At 42.7% G+C, this 17,108-nt stretch overlaps 1 protein-coding gene across 1 annotated transcript; it reads right to left on the bottom strand.

Annotated features, from left to right (window-relative positions):
- Positions 1 to 3,948: 3,948 nt before the first annotated feature.
- Positions 3,949 to 4,560, bottom strand: LOC136465108 (uncharacterized). Its single transcript, XM_066463975.1, has 2 exons — positions 4,348 to 4,560; positions 3,949 to 4,281 (listed from the first exon to the last, which is right to left on the bottom strand). Exons 1-2 carry the CDS (start codon positions 4,558 to 4,560, stop codon positions 3,949 to 3,951), a joined length of 546 nt encoding a protein of 181 aa, XP_066320072.1.
- Positions 4,561 to 17,108: the final 12,548 nt, after the last annotated feature.

Raw genomic sequence — 17,108 nt, 5'->3', positions numbered from 1 at the left:
ATTGAGATTGGCAACATTCTCATATTGTTCAAGCAATGTTTTGTAGGCTACTTGTGAACTATCTAGCTTTTCTTTTATCTTTCCAAGCTTCTTTTGTTGACTAGTGCAAACTTTAGCATAATTAAGATTTTGTTGCACAATTTCTTCATAAGAAGGCATTTCATCATCACTATCACTCTCACTAGAGGATGAGCTTTCGTTACCTTGTGCCATAAGGCACACACATGAAGAGCTTGATGATGAGTGCTTGTGCTCTCGCCTCTTGTGATGGTGTTCTTCTTCACTTGAAGAATCATCCCATGACCTTATTGATGTGAGGGCTTGGTTCCTGCATGCCTTCTTCTTTGTCTTGGGTGTGGGCTTGTTTGGACAAACTTCCACAAAGTGCCCCAACTCGTCGCATCCATAACATCCTCTTTTTATTTGCTCATTTCTTTGATTGGTGAAGATGATATCTTGAATTTGGATGGATACACCCTTGACATTGAGCCTTTGGATCATCTTCTCCACCTTGTTGATAAGTTTGATTGATTCTTCATCAAGGTCGGAGGTGGAGGAGGAAGATTGATCATCATCACTTGAATCTTCATCATCATCATCATCATCCTCATCATCATCATCTTCTTCACTTGAGGAGCTTGAGCTTGAGCTTGTCTCAATTTGCTTACCCTTCATCTTCTTCTTGCCACATGCAAGAGCTTTGCCTTTGCTTGATGAAGAGGCATCTTCTTGACCCATCTTGCATAATATTTCAAATGCCACTATCTTGTCAATGACTATGGCCGGAGTCATGGTGCTCAAGTCCTCCATATTGTGAAGGATGGTGATGATGCTTGCATATTTCTTTTGTGGTAGCACGGAGATGATCTTCCTTACGTTGTCCGCATCATCTAGCTTTATTAATCCTATAGAATGGAGCTCATTGATAATTAGATTCAAACGATAATACATATCACGAACAAGCTCATCATCATTCATTTCGAAGGAATCATAGTTTTGTTTAGCTAGACAATATTTTTGCTCATGGACATTGCTTGTGCCATCATGGAGCTCTTGAAGTTTTAACCAAATTTCATGTGCCGTATTTAAAGTGAACACTTGGTTAAACACATCCATGCTAAAAGATTCAAACAAGCAATTTTTTGCTCTAGCATTGAAATGAATTTCCTTTTCATCACTCTTCATGGGTTTATCGGGATTCTTAATAGGTTTCATCCCGTCTCGAGTGACTCTCCAAACTCCCAAATCAACTGCCTCAAGGTAGCAAGCCATTCTAGCTCTATAGTAGGGGAAGTTAGTGCCGTCAAAGTGCTGAGGCCTAGATGTATCCATCCTAACCACTCTAAATAGCGTCGGCTCAACAACGGTTAAACCAAAGGTCCAAATTGAGCCAACCGGCTCTGATACCAATTGAACGGGACCATGACGCCTAAGAGGGGGTGGGGGTGAATTAGGCAACTTAAAATTCTAACTCCTAAACTATGGCCTCTTTTTCTCACCTTAGCAAAACCTGTGTAAAAGATAAACTATCTAAATATGCAACTACGGTTTAGCTAGTGTGTTGCTATCTCTACCGCAAAAGGAGTAAAGCAATCAATGTAAATGCAGAAGCTAAAGAGCAAGGTAGAGATATGCAAACTCCTATCGATGACTCCGGTATTTTTACCGAGGTATTGAGAAGCGTGCAAGCTTCCCCCTAGTCCTCGTTGGAGCCCCTCATAAGGAATCCCTCGCAAGGGCTAAGCTCTCGGTCGGGTAACTCCGTGGATAGCCTCGGGCCTTCCCCACGTGCAAGTGAATCTCTAATGTGCCTTCCGGCAAGCCTCTCCTAGATGCTCCCTGCCGTCTTCACTATCAAGCTTCCGGCCAAAACGCCGCGGGCCTTGTTTCCTCCAGTACACGGTGGCGGCCACACCACAAACGCGGTTGGTGTGATCTCGCAAGACTACAAGCCCCTCTGATGTACAACAATGGTGCACGCAAGTACCGAGTGATAAGAGGTATGCTAACCTCACTAAACACTAGGCCTAAACCTAGAGCAAGCGCATAAGTGGTGCTCTAATCAACCTAAGCACTTCGCAAAGCACCTACGCTAATCACCTAATAAAACACTAAGCACTATGCATGTGGAGATAACTCAAATGGTGTATCAACACCCTTGGTATGTTTCCTCAGCTCCACTCCTGTCATTTGGCTGGTTGGGGGTTGTATTTATAAGCCCCACTGAGAAAGTAGCCGTTGGGGATGAAGTCCCACTTTTCTACTACTGATCAGACGCTGGATTCGTCCTGATCGGACGCATCCGGTCGTCCCGACCGTTGGAGCCATGAACAACTTATCGGATATTGCCAGCGTCCGGTCACTTGCCACTGGACACGTCCGATCGCAAGTTCGCCGCTCTAGAACCTCTCTGTACTCGATCGGACGCTGTTGTCCTACGTCTGGTCGGTTTGCCGCCAGCATCCGGTCACATGCTGAGTGTGTTGTCAGACTGATGAACAATGCCATCGGTGCGTCCGATCGATTTACTTGTTCAGCATCCGGTCACTGCTGCTAACGCCTGCTGTTGCCGAGCCACTGATCGGAGCATCCGGTCACTTTCCTCCAGCGTCCGGTACAGCGTCCGGTCACTTCTGTGGGCTCATTTCTTCACGATTTTGCGTGCGTCTTGGTTCCTATCTTCATGCTTGGACTTTGCTTGATATCTTGGGTCTTCTCTTGTGCTCCTAAGGTCTTGCTTATGGTGTTGATCATCGGATCATCACGTCGCCTTCGTCCAAGTCACGTCTTGCACCCTATTGAACTACAAAACAATCACTTGCAAATTCATTAGTCCAATTTGGTTGTGTTGGTCATCAAACACCAAAATCCAAAGTAAATGGGCCTAGGGTCCATTTTCCTTACAGACATTTAATCCAAAAGGCAAACTTTATGAATTTAATACAGTCACAGAGTGCGCGGCGTCGCAGGCTCACAAACTTTACTTTATAGACCTTTCGGTGATGTGGCTAAGATAATATTTTATATTGGCAGAAAGAAATCTCCGATATCCATTTCTTTCGTGCTCACAAACTAATGACCCTAGTGCAACAAAGGATAATACAAAGGAGCTATCCTCCTGAATGCGCGGAACCAACGCCACTACGATCGTGCCATCCCACGACCACTGGTATGGTGTTGTTTAGCACTATTGTTTATTATTATCGCTAACTTGCTTCGTTGGTTTTATTCAAGTAATTTATATTTGTAATTATGTAGGTGCTAATTCGGTTGATCCCACATTGGTACATGAGAAAAGTGGAAAAAGTCGACAAAACTCATGGTTTTAAGAACATACACGTGTAATAGTTATGAATGGTTACAAAACAAAATATTATGAACAAAACACTCAAAGTGTCATTTTTATAACAATAATATAACACATGTTCAATTTTCATTATGCCATCACACAAGTGTATATACAACATCTTCGTGTAGAGTCTGATAAACCATTTAAAAATACCTAGGAACAGCAACAAATATAGCATTAGTGAGATATTATTTGTACAATATAAATTGAATGGAAAAAATGCATTGTATGCGTTAGTAATGTTCTATTAACTCGCCTATGGCGTTAGAACCTCCTTAAATACAATATTCTTCATGAAAGTTCCATCCGCTATTGGGCTCTTCTTATCCTTATCTTTTTTATTTGACGCATTCTTATTTTTCCCCCTCGGCATTCTTTTTAGCATTTTTCTTCTCTATCTTTTTGGCCTCCTCCTCTTGTGCCTCCACATCAGGTGGGAGGGCAAGGATCTTAATATTGGTTCTTGACGTGGTTCTATACATCGCAACGTACAACTGACTATGAGAGAACACGAGTGCGGGTAGGTACACACCCACGTTCGGGATAGTTTAGCCCTGTGACTTGTTGACCATCATGGCAAAGCTCAGCCTGATAGGAAATTACTTCCTCTTAAACTGGAACGGGAACATCTCGTCATCAGACGGGCATAGCGGTATTCGAGGAAGGAATACCCGCTTCCCAGCATGCTGCCCCACCACGATTTCCATGTCGATTGTATTTCTTAGGAACCCTCGCACCCCTAGCCTTGTACCGTTGCATAGCCCATTGGCAGGGTCAATATTCCTAAGCAATATGATAGGACACTCGAGCTTGAGCTTCAAGACGTGTGGAGGCAGCCCATTGGGGGTCAAACTGTTAAGGAACTCTGATGGATAGTAGTTATGTGGATCATCTATCGCGGAGTCAAAATTGTGATACACCGTCTCGCCGCCCTAGAACATATCAATCATTTTCATATTGATCATGTCCACCTAATCGTTACGTGTAGATAAAATCACTCTGGTGGTGATGTAGTCTTTGTCCGCCATGTTTGCATTTAGATCTAGAAAGATGATGTCGATCAATGTATGAAGATCTTTCTCGGCATCGCCAGAGTACGGGGCATATATCTCGTCTGGAATATGTACATTGCCATCTCTGTTAACCTCTTTCGTTCCACCACTAATGCGCAACAGATAATCTGCAAACCATGAGTCACTCTGAGCCCTCATGTTGCGAATGATCTTTAGGTGGCACATGGATTCCCAAAGATACGACCTTCATAGAGAAGCACCCATTATTTGAGCTATGGATCCTTTCCGCACAACAGGGAGGACCTGTCTGAAATCCCCACCAAGGACAACAATCTTTCCACCAAACGGCTACTATGCTTATACATAAAGGATTTGTTTGGTACCCTGATCTGACTTGGAGCGCAAATATTTTAAAGCGTGGAGATAAACATGTAGTGTACATAGGAGTGACAACGTTTAAAAGTCCACAAACATGTTGCCATGTCCTGTTAGTGCCACTGAATATAGCCTCGTTCATGTTGCAAAATGACGAGCCATTTTTGTTCATCCATATATGTAGCATTAGGAATAGGGTCATTTTGATATTATTATCCATATTTGAAGCATTAGAAAGAGAGCTATTTTCATATTGGTTCCAAATATGCATACACTACAAGGATTTGACTCTTATAGCACCACTTGTTTTCGCAACACCACACATTTGGTTGCAATATTTGGTTCTATGGCAACCAACATCATAACTGGTAGCAATATATGGGCTTTATGGCCACCAAAATTATGTGTTGCGTTAGTCATAAGCTTCGTTGCAAGACATAGGGGCTAATGCCACAGTGGAAAAGGTGGTTGCGAGTATGGGTGCCTATTGCCATAGCTAGTGTTGAGTTGTGATAATATTGATTTTGTGTTGCGATAGCTAGGTGTTGTTGCCACCACTGTAAAGTTGGTTGCAAGTAGTCGCGTGTATGGCAACGATATAATTACGTTGTGTTAATCTTTATGTGCGTTGCAATAGCTTTTGCTATATTGCATCCAAAAAAGAATTAGTTGCAAGTAGTTATGAATATAGCCACGATAAAACTTTGTTGCCTTAATCTTGCCTTGTGTTGCAAAAGGTCTTATTCTATTGCATCGAAAAGTCATTCATTTGCATCTGATAAGGTTCTATTGCCACTAACATCATATGTGGCTATATTTTAGTATATTTGGTTGCCACAATATTTGTGTTGCTACTAAGATTTGTCTGCTTGCATTTTGTGGCTACATTCCAAATTTGCCACGTTCAAAAAACTTTATGTACCTGGACTTTTGGCTTTGCCCTTGACCTTTTCTTTTGAATCCACTGGTGCAGCAAGGCTTTTTGCTCCCGGTTGGGAAACCCCTTTAGTCCCGATTTCCCAACCGGGAGCACCAATCTGGGACTAAAGGTACCCTCCTTTAGTCCCGGCTTGACGCCCGGGACTAAAGGAGGACCTTTAGTCCCGGTTGGAAACACCAACCGGGAGTAAAGGGGGCCTCCAGGCCTGGCCAGGGACCGCCACGGGGTAGGACCTTTAGTTCTGGTTGGAAACACCAACCGGGGCTAAATGTCCCTCTTTTTTTTTCTTTTTCTGGTTTCTATTTTTTGTTTCTTTTTTTATTTAATGATTAGTTTTGATATTAAAATACATTTTCGAATACGCTGCTAATAGTAATATATATGTGTACTTCGCACGCGTAAGTTTTCATTCGAACTTTGTAATAAATAACAAACGAATATACGTGTACATGTATATATATGATGATCATATATATACACATGTTATTTTATGTACATATAATATGTGCATATATATATATATATATATATATATTACAAAGGTTTGATATATAAATTATTTATGTCCTTAGCAATTCACTCCTCCAGATTTGGCATCCACGTTTCGTTCGGGTCATTGTAGAACTCGCCGTTGGGGTTGATGACCTGGTCATTTAGAAATCCTGCTATAGTCTCTCGAATTGCTTTAAGTTGGTCAAGTCATATGACTCTTTTCCTCAACCATTCAGTCTTCAATAAAAGTTAAAGGAAAAAAGTATTAATATATATATATATATGTATGTGTATTGCTTATGTAATTACTTATACAAATGAGAGCAATAAAGAAATTGTAAATATACGATCGAAATAATATAAAGGAAAAAGTATTTATATACGTACTTTGAGTTGCTCTTCAGGAGTTCTCTTTGAGTATGTCATGATGAACTCGCAAACATAGTATCCGCAGTAGTTGTTACCCTGCTCCTGCCTTAGAACCCACTTTCACGACAAAAAATCAATTAGGGTGAATTGAAATCATCATATGGTGTTAATTGAATATAAATATGTAGTTATAGTACTTACTTTGTGTGCGATTACACCCAGTGGCGCTTTGTAATGTTTCATTTTTTGTTCCTCAATGAACATTTTCCAAACCCTGCTCCCAATAAAATAAAAAAATAATTTAACCTTTAATAATTGTTGAGAGATCGGCGTCATTATATATATGTTTAGAGAAACTAAATTAATTACCCTTGTATAATAGCTATCATGTCTTGATACTCTGTTTGCGGTTTTCTCAACGAGTCTAAGATTTTCAATCTACTATTGGCCATATCGATGACCATCAATATCCAGTGATTGCTGCATAAACACACACACACACACACACACACAGATATATATATATATATATATATGTGTGTGTGTGTGTGTGTGTGTGTGTGTGTGTGTGAGAGAGAGAGAGGTAACTAGCTAGTAAGGAAATATTGATGTCCCATATATATGATCAACATTAATTACTTATAATAACACTCACTTGAAGTTGTAGGGGAAGAGTATCTCCTTCTTGTCGCGTTGGTTCACTACGAAATTCATGAGATTTCTCTCTGGTTGAGGCTTATAATCCTTCGGGGGGTTAGGGTGTTTGTATACGACATACGGATCAACGAACCCAACATCATTATCCTTTCTCTTTCTAAGTTCTGTCATCTCATATCTGCATACATGAAAATTGTGAATATATATATTGTGAATATATAATAAAGAAATTGTGAATATAGTAGAAAATAATCACACTTACAGACAATAGCAGCTAATGAGACTTTTGTCGAGAGAGTCCAGGTGGCATAGTTGGTGTAATTCTGGAAGCTCGACATAGATAATGTCATTGCCATAGAAGTAATGGTGGTTTCTAATTCTGACAGAAAGACAGATTTGTCCCGCATCAGACGCCGATATGTACCACCCGTTTAGCAGGTACATTTACGTACCCAGTTCACCTAATTTCTCTGGGTTGTATAGACTCTGGCCTGGTACAAATTTCTTGTAAGGATCCACTTCTGGAGCAGATGGTCCTTCAGTGAGCACTTCGGCAAGGTTCAAACCAGTGTCCTCATAAAATCGAAGAAACGACTCATAGCCGCCTACCTCCTCCACTAAGTTTAAGTTTGAACCATATTCGTTAGGAACGACAAGGGGGGATTGATTGTTGTGATTGTTGTTCGAGTTGTGCAACACCTTTCCCTACTCTCTTCTTTTTTTGCGCCGCCTCATATGACTTGGTGAGAGAGCGGTCATAGTCCGATATCGGTTGTTTCGCGGCGCTCTTAAGAGAATCCTGTTTTTTTGTTCCAACTTCTTTCTTAGCTGATCTGGAGGTAGGAAGAAGTATGATGGCTCTGGGTTCTCCCTCGCTTGTCGTGCCTGTTTTGCACCTCCAAAGAAATCTGTCACTTCTTTTTGTACTGCATCCTTTAATTCCTATTCACTTTTCTCATAAGATAGTTTTTGGGGAATAACTGGATGAGTATTTGCTTTCTGCTTCTTTGCCGATGGGCAGGGCAACGACTTCGTTTGCGGGGCGGACCTCTAAGGGGCTGGCTTCCTTGGAGGCGGGGGAGGCATTGGAGACCGCCTTGGAGGCAGTGCAGACTTTGGAGGCGGCAGAGGCATTGGAGACCTCAGCGGAGGAGTTGTGGACTTCCTTGGAGGCGGTGGAGGAGTTGGAGATGGTGGGGATGCAGCAGTGCCTTCGAAGGCATCATCATTGCCCTGAGCACTATCATGGTCGGGAGAAGCAACAACTGGACTTTGGTTGGCGGAGGCCCTGCTTTGTGAGTACAAAAAATAATGAGATATAAGTAAATGTTTATTATTAGTCATGCCCATAGAAAATTATCAAAAAATTGTTTTGTTAACTTTTGTCCGCACCTAATGTCTGCTGGCGGTGGAGCAGACGCCCTAGGGATAATGATGTAGCGCTTGCGCCATAGTATATATGCCTTCTCTGCTTCTCTTAGAGTCTTCTCTCCATCACCTCCAGGAATGTCAAGAGCTAGATCCTCATAACCTTTACTCACTTTATCCACTACGACCCTAGCATATCCAGGTTGTATTGGTGCCCCATGGATTCTTGGTGTCTTGGTAGGGTCTGGAGGAGTAAAAACACCGACAGCGACATTGATTGTGTCATTCCTCCTTGGAACATGTAGCTCAATTGATGTCATTGGAGTAGTGACATCATCCATGGGGAAGCGCAGCGCTGCGTCATCTTGCTTTGGCAGCTCAGTGGAAGCGCAGCTGCTTTTCAACTGATCAGGGGGCTAATATTAACATTCATTCCTGGCTCTGATGCCTGCCTCTAGGCACTCATTGCTATCTGCACTTGCTTTCTGATTTCTTCCTACATTCTTGCTTCCATTGCTTTTTCTCGCTCCTTTGCTTCAAGCACCATTTCCTCCAACATTGTCACCCGCGCTGCTTGCTCCTCCTTGTTTCTTTGGCGGCTTTGGTAGGTTTCCTTGTCATTAGGGAAACCATGAACCTATGGAGTGTTGTGTCCTAAGCCTCTGGTTCGGCCAGTGTGTTCAGCAGTCCTGATGGCATACGCCAGCTCATCCTTCTCTCTATTGGGCTTGAACACACCAATCTCTTTAGCTTCTATAGCAAAAGCCAATCGACGTGCTGCTGTTTCGAGTTTTTGCCCATACACTGCCAGACCGGTCTATGGGTCGAGTCTTCCCCCATGACTAAAAAACCAATTCTTCGAGTGTGGGGGCCACTTGGCTGATTTTGGTTCGATCCCCTTAGCAATAATGTCCGCTTCCATTTTTTGCCACTTTGGAATGGCAGTATCGTAGCCACCTGATCCCATGTCATGGTGGTATACCTTTTTCGGGCATTCTCTTGGTTCCTTCTCACCCGTGCCTCACCCTCTGCTGATGTCTTGTACTCTACGAAATCATTCCAATAGGGCCTATGTTTCGAGATCAGGCCCATAGCAGTATTGAAATTCGGCGTTTTGTTCTTCTTGATGTATGTGTTGTATAGGTGTTTCTTTCAAGTCTAGAATTGTGTGGCCATCTTCTTCATAGCCCATGATCGAACTAGCTCCTTCAATTCATCATCGTTAATATCATCATAATCATCCGCTTGCAACGTGAAATGGGCAAGGATATCATTCCAGAGCAAATTCTTGTCAACATCAGAGATAAAACTAACATCAAGCTCGTTGATCTTTTTCTTCCATTCACAGATACTGATCGGAATTCTATCCCTTACAAGGTACCCACAGTGTTCCACGAATTTCCTTTTATGTGGATCAAGTGGTTCGCCTGTCTTGATGTTGAATTCTGATATTATGTACCGGTCCTCCAGTGGTTTCTTCGGTCCTCGAACATTTTTGCTCTTCGCCGTCGTGGTCGCCGATCCAGAGGGCTACATATAAAAATAATAATAAATAAATATCTTTTGTACACAGAAATATATACAATATTCACATATAATATATATTTAGTATATATACCTCGCTTGTATTTTCTTGCAAAACATTTTCTTGCTCATTTTGAAGAGCTAGGTATTGACTTCCGTCATCAACATCCTGCTCACCAGCATTAGCAATAATATTCATCATTTCTTCCTCCATGTTGTCTCCCAGGGCAACCATATCTAACAAATTTAACAAAATTTAAGTCACATATATAAACAAGTCATATATATACAATAAGTCATATACAAATTTATCTAAGTCACATATATATAAACAAGTTATATATGTAAACAAGTCATATATGTACAATAAGTCATAAACAAAATAAATCTAAGTCACATATATAAACAAGTCATATAAACAAGTCATATATGTAAACAATCATATATGTCAACAAGTCATATATGTAAACAAGTCATATATGTAAACAAGTCATATAAACAAGTCATATATGTAAACAAGTCATATAAACGACGAATTCGCCCTAGCGAGAACGACAAATTCGCCCTAGGCGAATTCGTCGTTCTCGCTAGGGCGAATTCGTCGTTCTCGCTAGGGCGAATTCGTCATTCTCGCTAGGGCGAATCGTCGTTCTCGCTAGGGCGAATCGTCGTTCTCGCTATGGTATACAACAACAGGGCGGCGTTGCTCCGCATATACAACAACGGGGCGATGTTGCTCTGCATATACAACAACGGGGCGACGTTGCTCTGCATACAACACAACGAGGCGGCATTGCTCCGCATACAACACAACGAGGCGGCGTTGCTCCGCATACAACACAACGAGGCGTTCCTCTGCATATATCACATACAAACACATATCGACGTACGTAGGGGTCGACGGTGACGATCGACGTACGTAGGGGTCGGCGGTGATGGACGCCCGGAGGCAGTGATGACGAGGCGGCGAGGGGCGTGGCCAGCGGCTGAGGCTCCTCCTCCTCCCTTCTCCTTCCTCCTCCCTTCTCCTTCTTCCTTCTCCCTTCTCCTTCTCCTCCCTTCTCCTTCTTCCTTCTCCCTTCTCTCCTCCACCTCCCTTCTCTCCTCTACTGCCCTACTCCTCCTCTCCTCCAATCCGGCGGTTCAGGGGGCAGGGCACCAGTCCGGCGGTGGGGATGGCCGCAGCGGAGCGGGGCCGGGGCGGGGACGGCTTGCGAGGTGCAATGTTGGCGGTGGATCGGACGAGCGGCGGTGGGTCTCTGTTAGGGCTTGGCTCGGCAGTGGGGAGGAGGAAGAAGAGGGACCGGGGCAGGCGCAGAGGCTATATAAGGGAGGGGACCTTTAGTCCTAGGCGCCACCACCAGCCGGGACTAAAGGCCCTTTAGTCCCGGGCCCTGTTAACGCCCGGGACTAAAGGTCACAGCTTTAGTCCTGGCTGGTGGTGGCGCCCGGGACTAAGGCTGGTGGTGGCGCCCGGGACTAAAGGTTTTTGGCGGGCAGCCAAACTACAGTTTCGCTGTCCGCCAATTCATTAGGATTTTAATATATTTCTTTTTACACAAATGATAAAAGGATAGTTAATTGTACAGAAAATTAAATAAAAGACATAAAAATATTTAAAAAAATATAGATTCTATTTTTCTTTATTGCACACAGGAAAATTATGTGACCTAAAGTTTTAATTTTTTTAACAAGTTTTAAAACACAATATAGTGTTTAAATTACTATTTCGATATTGCAAAAATATAGTGTTTAATTAAATTCAGAAAAACTCTTGTGTTTCGACTGGAAATTTGTTTTCACATCATTTGAACGTGATATAATCCCACCATCAAACATAAATTTGTTTTCACATCATTTCAACGTGACATAATCCCAACATCAAACATAAATTTGTTTTCACATCATTTCAACGTGACATAATTCAACATCAAATGCTTGCCTTTCCAAAATATGGACTTGCCAATAGGGTAGCTCCCAAAATATGGACTTCTTCTTCCACATGGGTGCGTGACCGTTGGCGTCCTTCGAAATAGGTTGGCTGCCAGGTCCCTTTCCAAATATTACTTTCACATCATTGACCATATCGAGGATGTCCTCACCAGTTCGGTTGCGAGGCTTGGTCTGGTGGTCTGTCTTACCTTTAAAATGCTTGCATTTCTTTCTTACAGGGTGATTTGCAGGAAAAAATCATCGATGCCCAAGGTACACGACCTTGCGACACTTTTTCAAGAATATACCTTTCATGTCACCGAAACAGTGCGTGCATGCATTATATCCCATGTTTGATTATCCTGGAAGATTACTTAGAGCTGGCCAATCATTGATTGTTATGAACAACAATGCTCGCAGGTCAAAGTGCTCCTGCTTGTGCTCATCCCACACGCGTACACCTGGCTTGTTCCACAAAAGTAGAAGTTCTTTAACTAGTGGCCTCAGATACACATCGATGTCATTGCCAGGTTGCTTTGGGCCTTGGATGAGCACCGGCATCATAATAAACTTACGCTTCATGCATAACCAGGGAGGAAGGTTGTAGATACATAGGGTAACAGGCCAAGTGCTGTGACTACTGCTCTGCTCCCCGAAAGGATTCATACCATCCGTACTTAAAGCAAGCCTTAAGTTTCTTGCTTCACTTGCAAACTCGGGGAATTCTCTATCGATTGCTCTCCACTGGGACCCATCAGCAGGGTGTCTCAACATACTGTCTACCTTACAGTCTTCTTTGTGCCATCGCAACAACTTTGCATGATCTCTGTTTCTAAAAAGGCGTTTCAAGTGTGGTATTATAGGAGCATACCACATAACCTTGGCAGGGATTTTCTTCTTAGGACGATCGCCCTCAACATCAATAGAGTCATCTCGCCTGATCTTATACCGCGATGCGTGACATACAGGGCATGCATCCAACTTCTCATACTCCGTGCCACGGTAGAGGATACAATCATTAGGACATGCATGTATCTTCTGGATTTCTAATCCTAAAGGGCAAACTACCTGTTTTGCTTCGTACGTAGTGCTGAGCAATTCGTTATCCTTCGGAAGCATCTTCTTTTGGATTTTGAGTAACTCCGCGAATCCCTTGTCAGATACACCATTCATTGCCTTCCATTGCAGCAATTCCAATGTGGTACCTAACTTTTTCTGCCCCGCATCACAAGTTGGGTATAGCAATTTCTTGTGATCCTCTAGCATGCGGTCGAACTTGATCTTCTCCTTTTCACTTTCGCATTCTCTTTGTGCATCACGAATGGCCTGACCAAGATCGTCAGCGGGCTCCTCCTCTGCCCCTACCTCTTCTTCAGCGGGCTTCTCCTCTGCCCCCACCTCTTCTTCAGCGGGCTTCTCCTTTACCCCCACCTCTTCTTCAGCTTCCCCCATTGCAGTATCATTGAAGGCACCATATTCAGCAAAAATGTCATCATCGCCCCATTGTTCTTCTTCACCTTCTTCCATTACAACTCCGGTTTCTCCGTGCTTCATCCAACAAATATAGTTTGGCATGAAACCCGACTTGAACAAGTGTGAATGAAGAGTCTTTGAGTTAGCATATTCCATCGTATTCTTACATACGGCACATGGGCAGCACATGAAACCATCGCGTTTGTTTGCCTCGGCCGCACGTAACAAAGAATACACGTCGTCCATGAACTCTTGGGAGCGATGATCAGCATTGTACATCCAATGCTGACTCATCTGCAATACATGACATAAATACCATATTAAAACCTAGAACATAATTAGTTAATTATACAACATGCATACCACCACAAAAGCTATAAATTTAAGAAAGCCTCGCTACAATATAGACAATCCCAACTACCACTAAAAACACTAAAGCTAAAATGCACTTCAGCAGCACAAGGATTTCGCGACTAATCCCAACTAAAACAGACAGATCCCCCCGTTTGTTCAACATCTTTGGGCTTCTTCGGCTGGATCACTGCCTCATTAGCCGCCATATCTACCTGTTGCGCAAGATATTTTTGCACGAGTTCAACATACTCTTCCTCCCAGTAGAAGCCTGAATATCCAGTGCCATCCCACTGAAATTAAAATAGAAAATTAGAACTTTAATCACAACCATCATGAAAATAGGTATAAACTAACCATAGTCATTAAATACGATAAAATAACTCACATTGCGATCCGGACACTTGTAGAAAATGTGACCCTTGTTGAGACCCTCCTTCTTCACTCGGTACTCCATCACAATCTTCGTCTCATCACAACACTTGCCGCATGCAATGAGTGGGAGGCCCGGCCTAAGTCGCTTTGGAAACCCATGAGAGGCCGAGGACCCGAAAGCAGTTGCCATCTACTCTCTATACTCATTTTTTAATACACTATAAATTTCTCATTTTATAAACAAATAAAATTTAAAAAAAACTCTAAAATTCTCTATATCTCTAAACAATGAAGTGTGCTATGCATGCTACAAAAAAAACTCTAAACAATGTTGTGTCGTTGGCATTTTTCATGGCCGTGGCCATGGTCATTGTGTTCTCGTCTTTTACTGCGGCAGGTAAGTAATTCACATGATATTTCCGCAGGTTAATAGAAGAATGGGAGTGTACACACATAATAATCGTTTATCGTTTATATTTATATATATACTACGTTTGGGTACGGTGATTGACAGACTACTATGACGATATCGGGACATGTGAATAAATAACCATCCGTACTAGTTGACCTTGCTTACGTGATCATCTCGGCGAGCATTTCTCCACCGGACGGCACCGTACTTGGCCACGGAAGAGCTCCGATTCTACAAGGAAGGGAACACGGTCTTCCACGACCGTTGCCGCTCTCCCTCGTAGAATCAAAGCTCCTCCTTAACGTCCATTACCGCTCGGCAGAGAACATGCCCACCGAGATGAACACGGTCCGTAAGTTCAACTAGTATGGATTTTCTATAATTTTCTAACTAGTCGTCATAAGCTACCGCGCAAAAAGGAGGAAACGACGAGACACCGGGCCACGCCCGTGCTCCACCGAGCTCGATGGCTCAGCGCAAAATTGCATTACAAGATTGCCGGCACGAGGGCTCGGCACATGCATCTATCCGATTACAAAAGGTTGGAGCAATTAATCCATCATAAACGGATTATATATGGTGGCGGCGGTGGCTTACATCCAAGGTGTCAAACGCGAGGTCCAGCTCCTGCAGCCAAAAAAACATGTTAGAGACCTAGACTTTACTAAAAAACATGTTACAGAAATATGCACCAATTGCCCGACCTAAGTCGTTTTGGAAACCCATGAGAGGCCGAGGACCCGGTAGCAGTTGCCATCTACTCTCTATACTCATTTTTTAATACACTATAAATTTCTCATTTTATAAACAAATAAAATTAAAAAAACTCTAAAATTCTCTATATCTCTAAACAATGAAGTGTGCTATGCATGCTACAAATAAACGGTGAATACTAGTTTTTAATAGCTACTTTAACCTTCCTTCATGTAAATATGCAAGCTTGAAGTGATTTTGAGCTCAAATTGCTTACAAATGAAAAAAAACCACAATAAAGAACCATATATATGTAGTGAACAAAATGAGATAAGACAATGGTAAAATATGAGAGTATTAAGTTGGTAACCTTTAGAACCAAAGAATCGACGGAGGAATCGAAGAAATCGAAGAATGGATGGAGAAAGAGCAAGAACACTGCTTAAATTTGAACTGAAGCTCTCGGGCAGGCTCGGGGAGGAAGAAGACGGCCAACAGGATTTATAGGGGTGGACCTTTAGTTCCGGTTGGTGGATCCAACCGGGACTAAAGGTCACTTTCCAGTCCCGGGCCACGCCACTAGCCGGGACAAGAGCTTTACTTCCGGTTGGAGCCACCAACCGGGACTAAATGTCTCTCTAGTCCTAGGCGCAATATTTCCTGGGACTAGAGCCTGGTTTGGCCCTTGGATCAAATGTCTGTTCTCTACTAGTGATCTATCCTTATTTTATTACGTTTATTGTGCTTCACAAATTAAGCTATTGACCCATAATTTAAACAAACAAGACAAGAAAATAACAAATTAAGTAAACGACACTTTAGAGCTCAGCAGTAGGAACGCGTCGATCTCATCTTGTGGCTTCTTGCGAGATCAGGGAAAAGATTACCTACGGTGGTACAGCCTATTAGAGAAAGCCCATGTAGCAGAGTTTAGACGGTCTCGCATGTCAGGCTCTTGTGCGGCACCACCGTATATAATTTTTTTTCAGCAGGTCGTTCTTCTCTTCCTCAGCAGAGTTCTTAGCCCATGGTTGGATGCTTATGGTGTACCTGTTGGCCACTGAATTAATTTTATCTCTACACCTAATAAGCGCGCAAGGGAATCGCCCACCGCTGAACCACGGCAGAACCAAAGATCAGACTCTGGTAGAAAAATGAAAACTGGTAAAAAAAAAGGAAAAAAACAACAACAACCCTCCTAAAAAGGATCGGACTCTCGTAACAAAATATCACGCTTCTAAAAAGATCAGACAAAATCACCATTCCACCGCAGAACCCTGAAAACCGGTGAAAAAAGAGGGAAAACCCCTCAGGATGGAACTCTCAGGCTCTACAGAATCTCAAGCACCCTTACACGGTATAGGAGACAAATACAATACGTGGGCAAGGCCGCAGTCGCCACTGCTAGGCACGCGCGCGACCGCCATCGCCGCCGGTCTCGGTCTCGGCGGTCGCCACCGCCGGTCACGAGCGAGTCCGCCGCCGCCACCTGGCTTAGGTACGTTTTACCATTTTCCTTTAGGATTTCATCCAAATAGTTCACGTATTGTTCTCTTCCTTTTTAAATTAAATTCTAATGACTCTCTTCATGTATTTTTTTAAAGATTCTCTGCTACATGGAGCCTAATGAAAATAAGAGACAAGGTTGTTCAACACCATTCAAAGGCTTAACAAGTCCAAACAATGACGGTAAATAATAACAGTCTCTCCGAGCGCGAATTCTACGCGCGATATGGATATATATCAATGCTTTGGAATATAATGGAAATGGTGCTAATTAATTAT

The sequence above is a fragment of the Miscanthus floridulus genome, chromosome 1 (assembly GCF_019320115.1).
Source record: "Miscanthus floridulus cultivar M001 chromosome 1, ASM1932011v1, whole genome shotgun sequence".
Taxonomy (NCBI): domain Eukaryota; kingdom Viridiplantae; phylum Streptophyta; class Magnoliopsida; order Poales; family Poaceae; genus Miscanthus; species Miscanthus floridulus.
This window is presented reverse-complemented; position numbering and strand designations above follow the sequence as displayed.

Excerpts from the sequence above, each read along its gene's own strand:
- LOC136465108 (XM_066463975.1), bottom strand. The coding sequence starts at position 4,560 with ATGAGGGCTCAGAGTGACTCATGGTTTGCAGATTATCTGTTGCGCATT. Across the intron at positions 4,282-4,347 it reads AAGACTACATCACCACCAGA|GGCGGCGAGACGGTGTATCA; the intron begins GTGATTTTATCT and ends GATATGTTCTAG.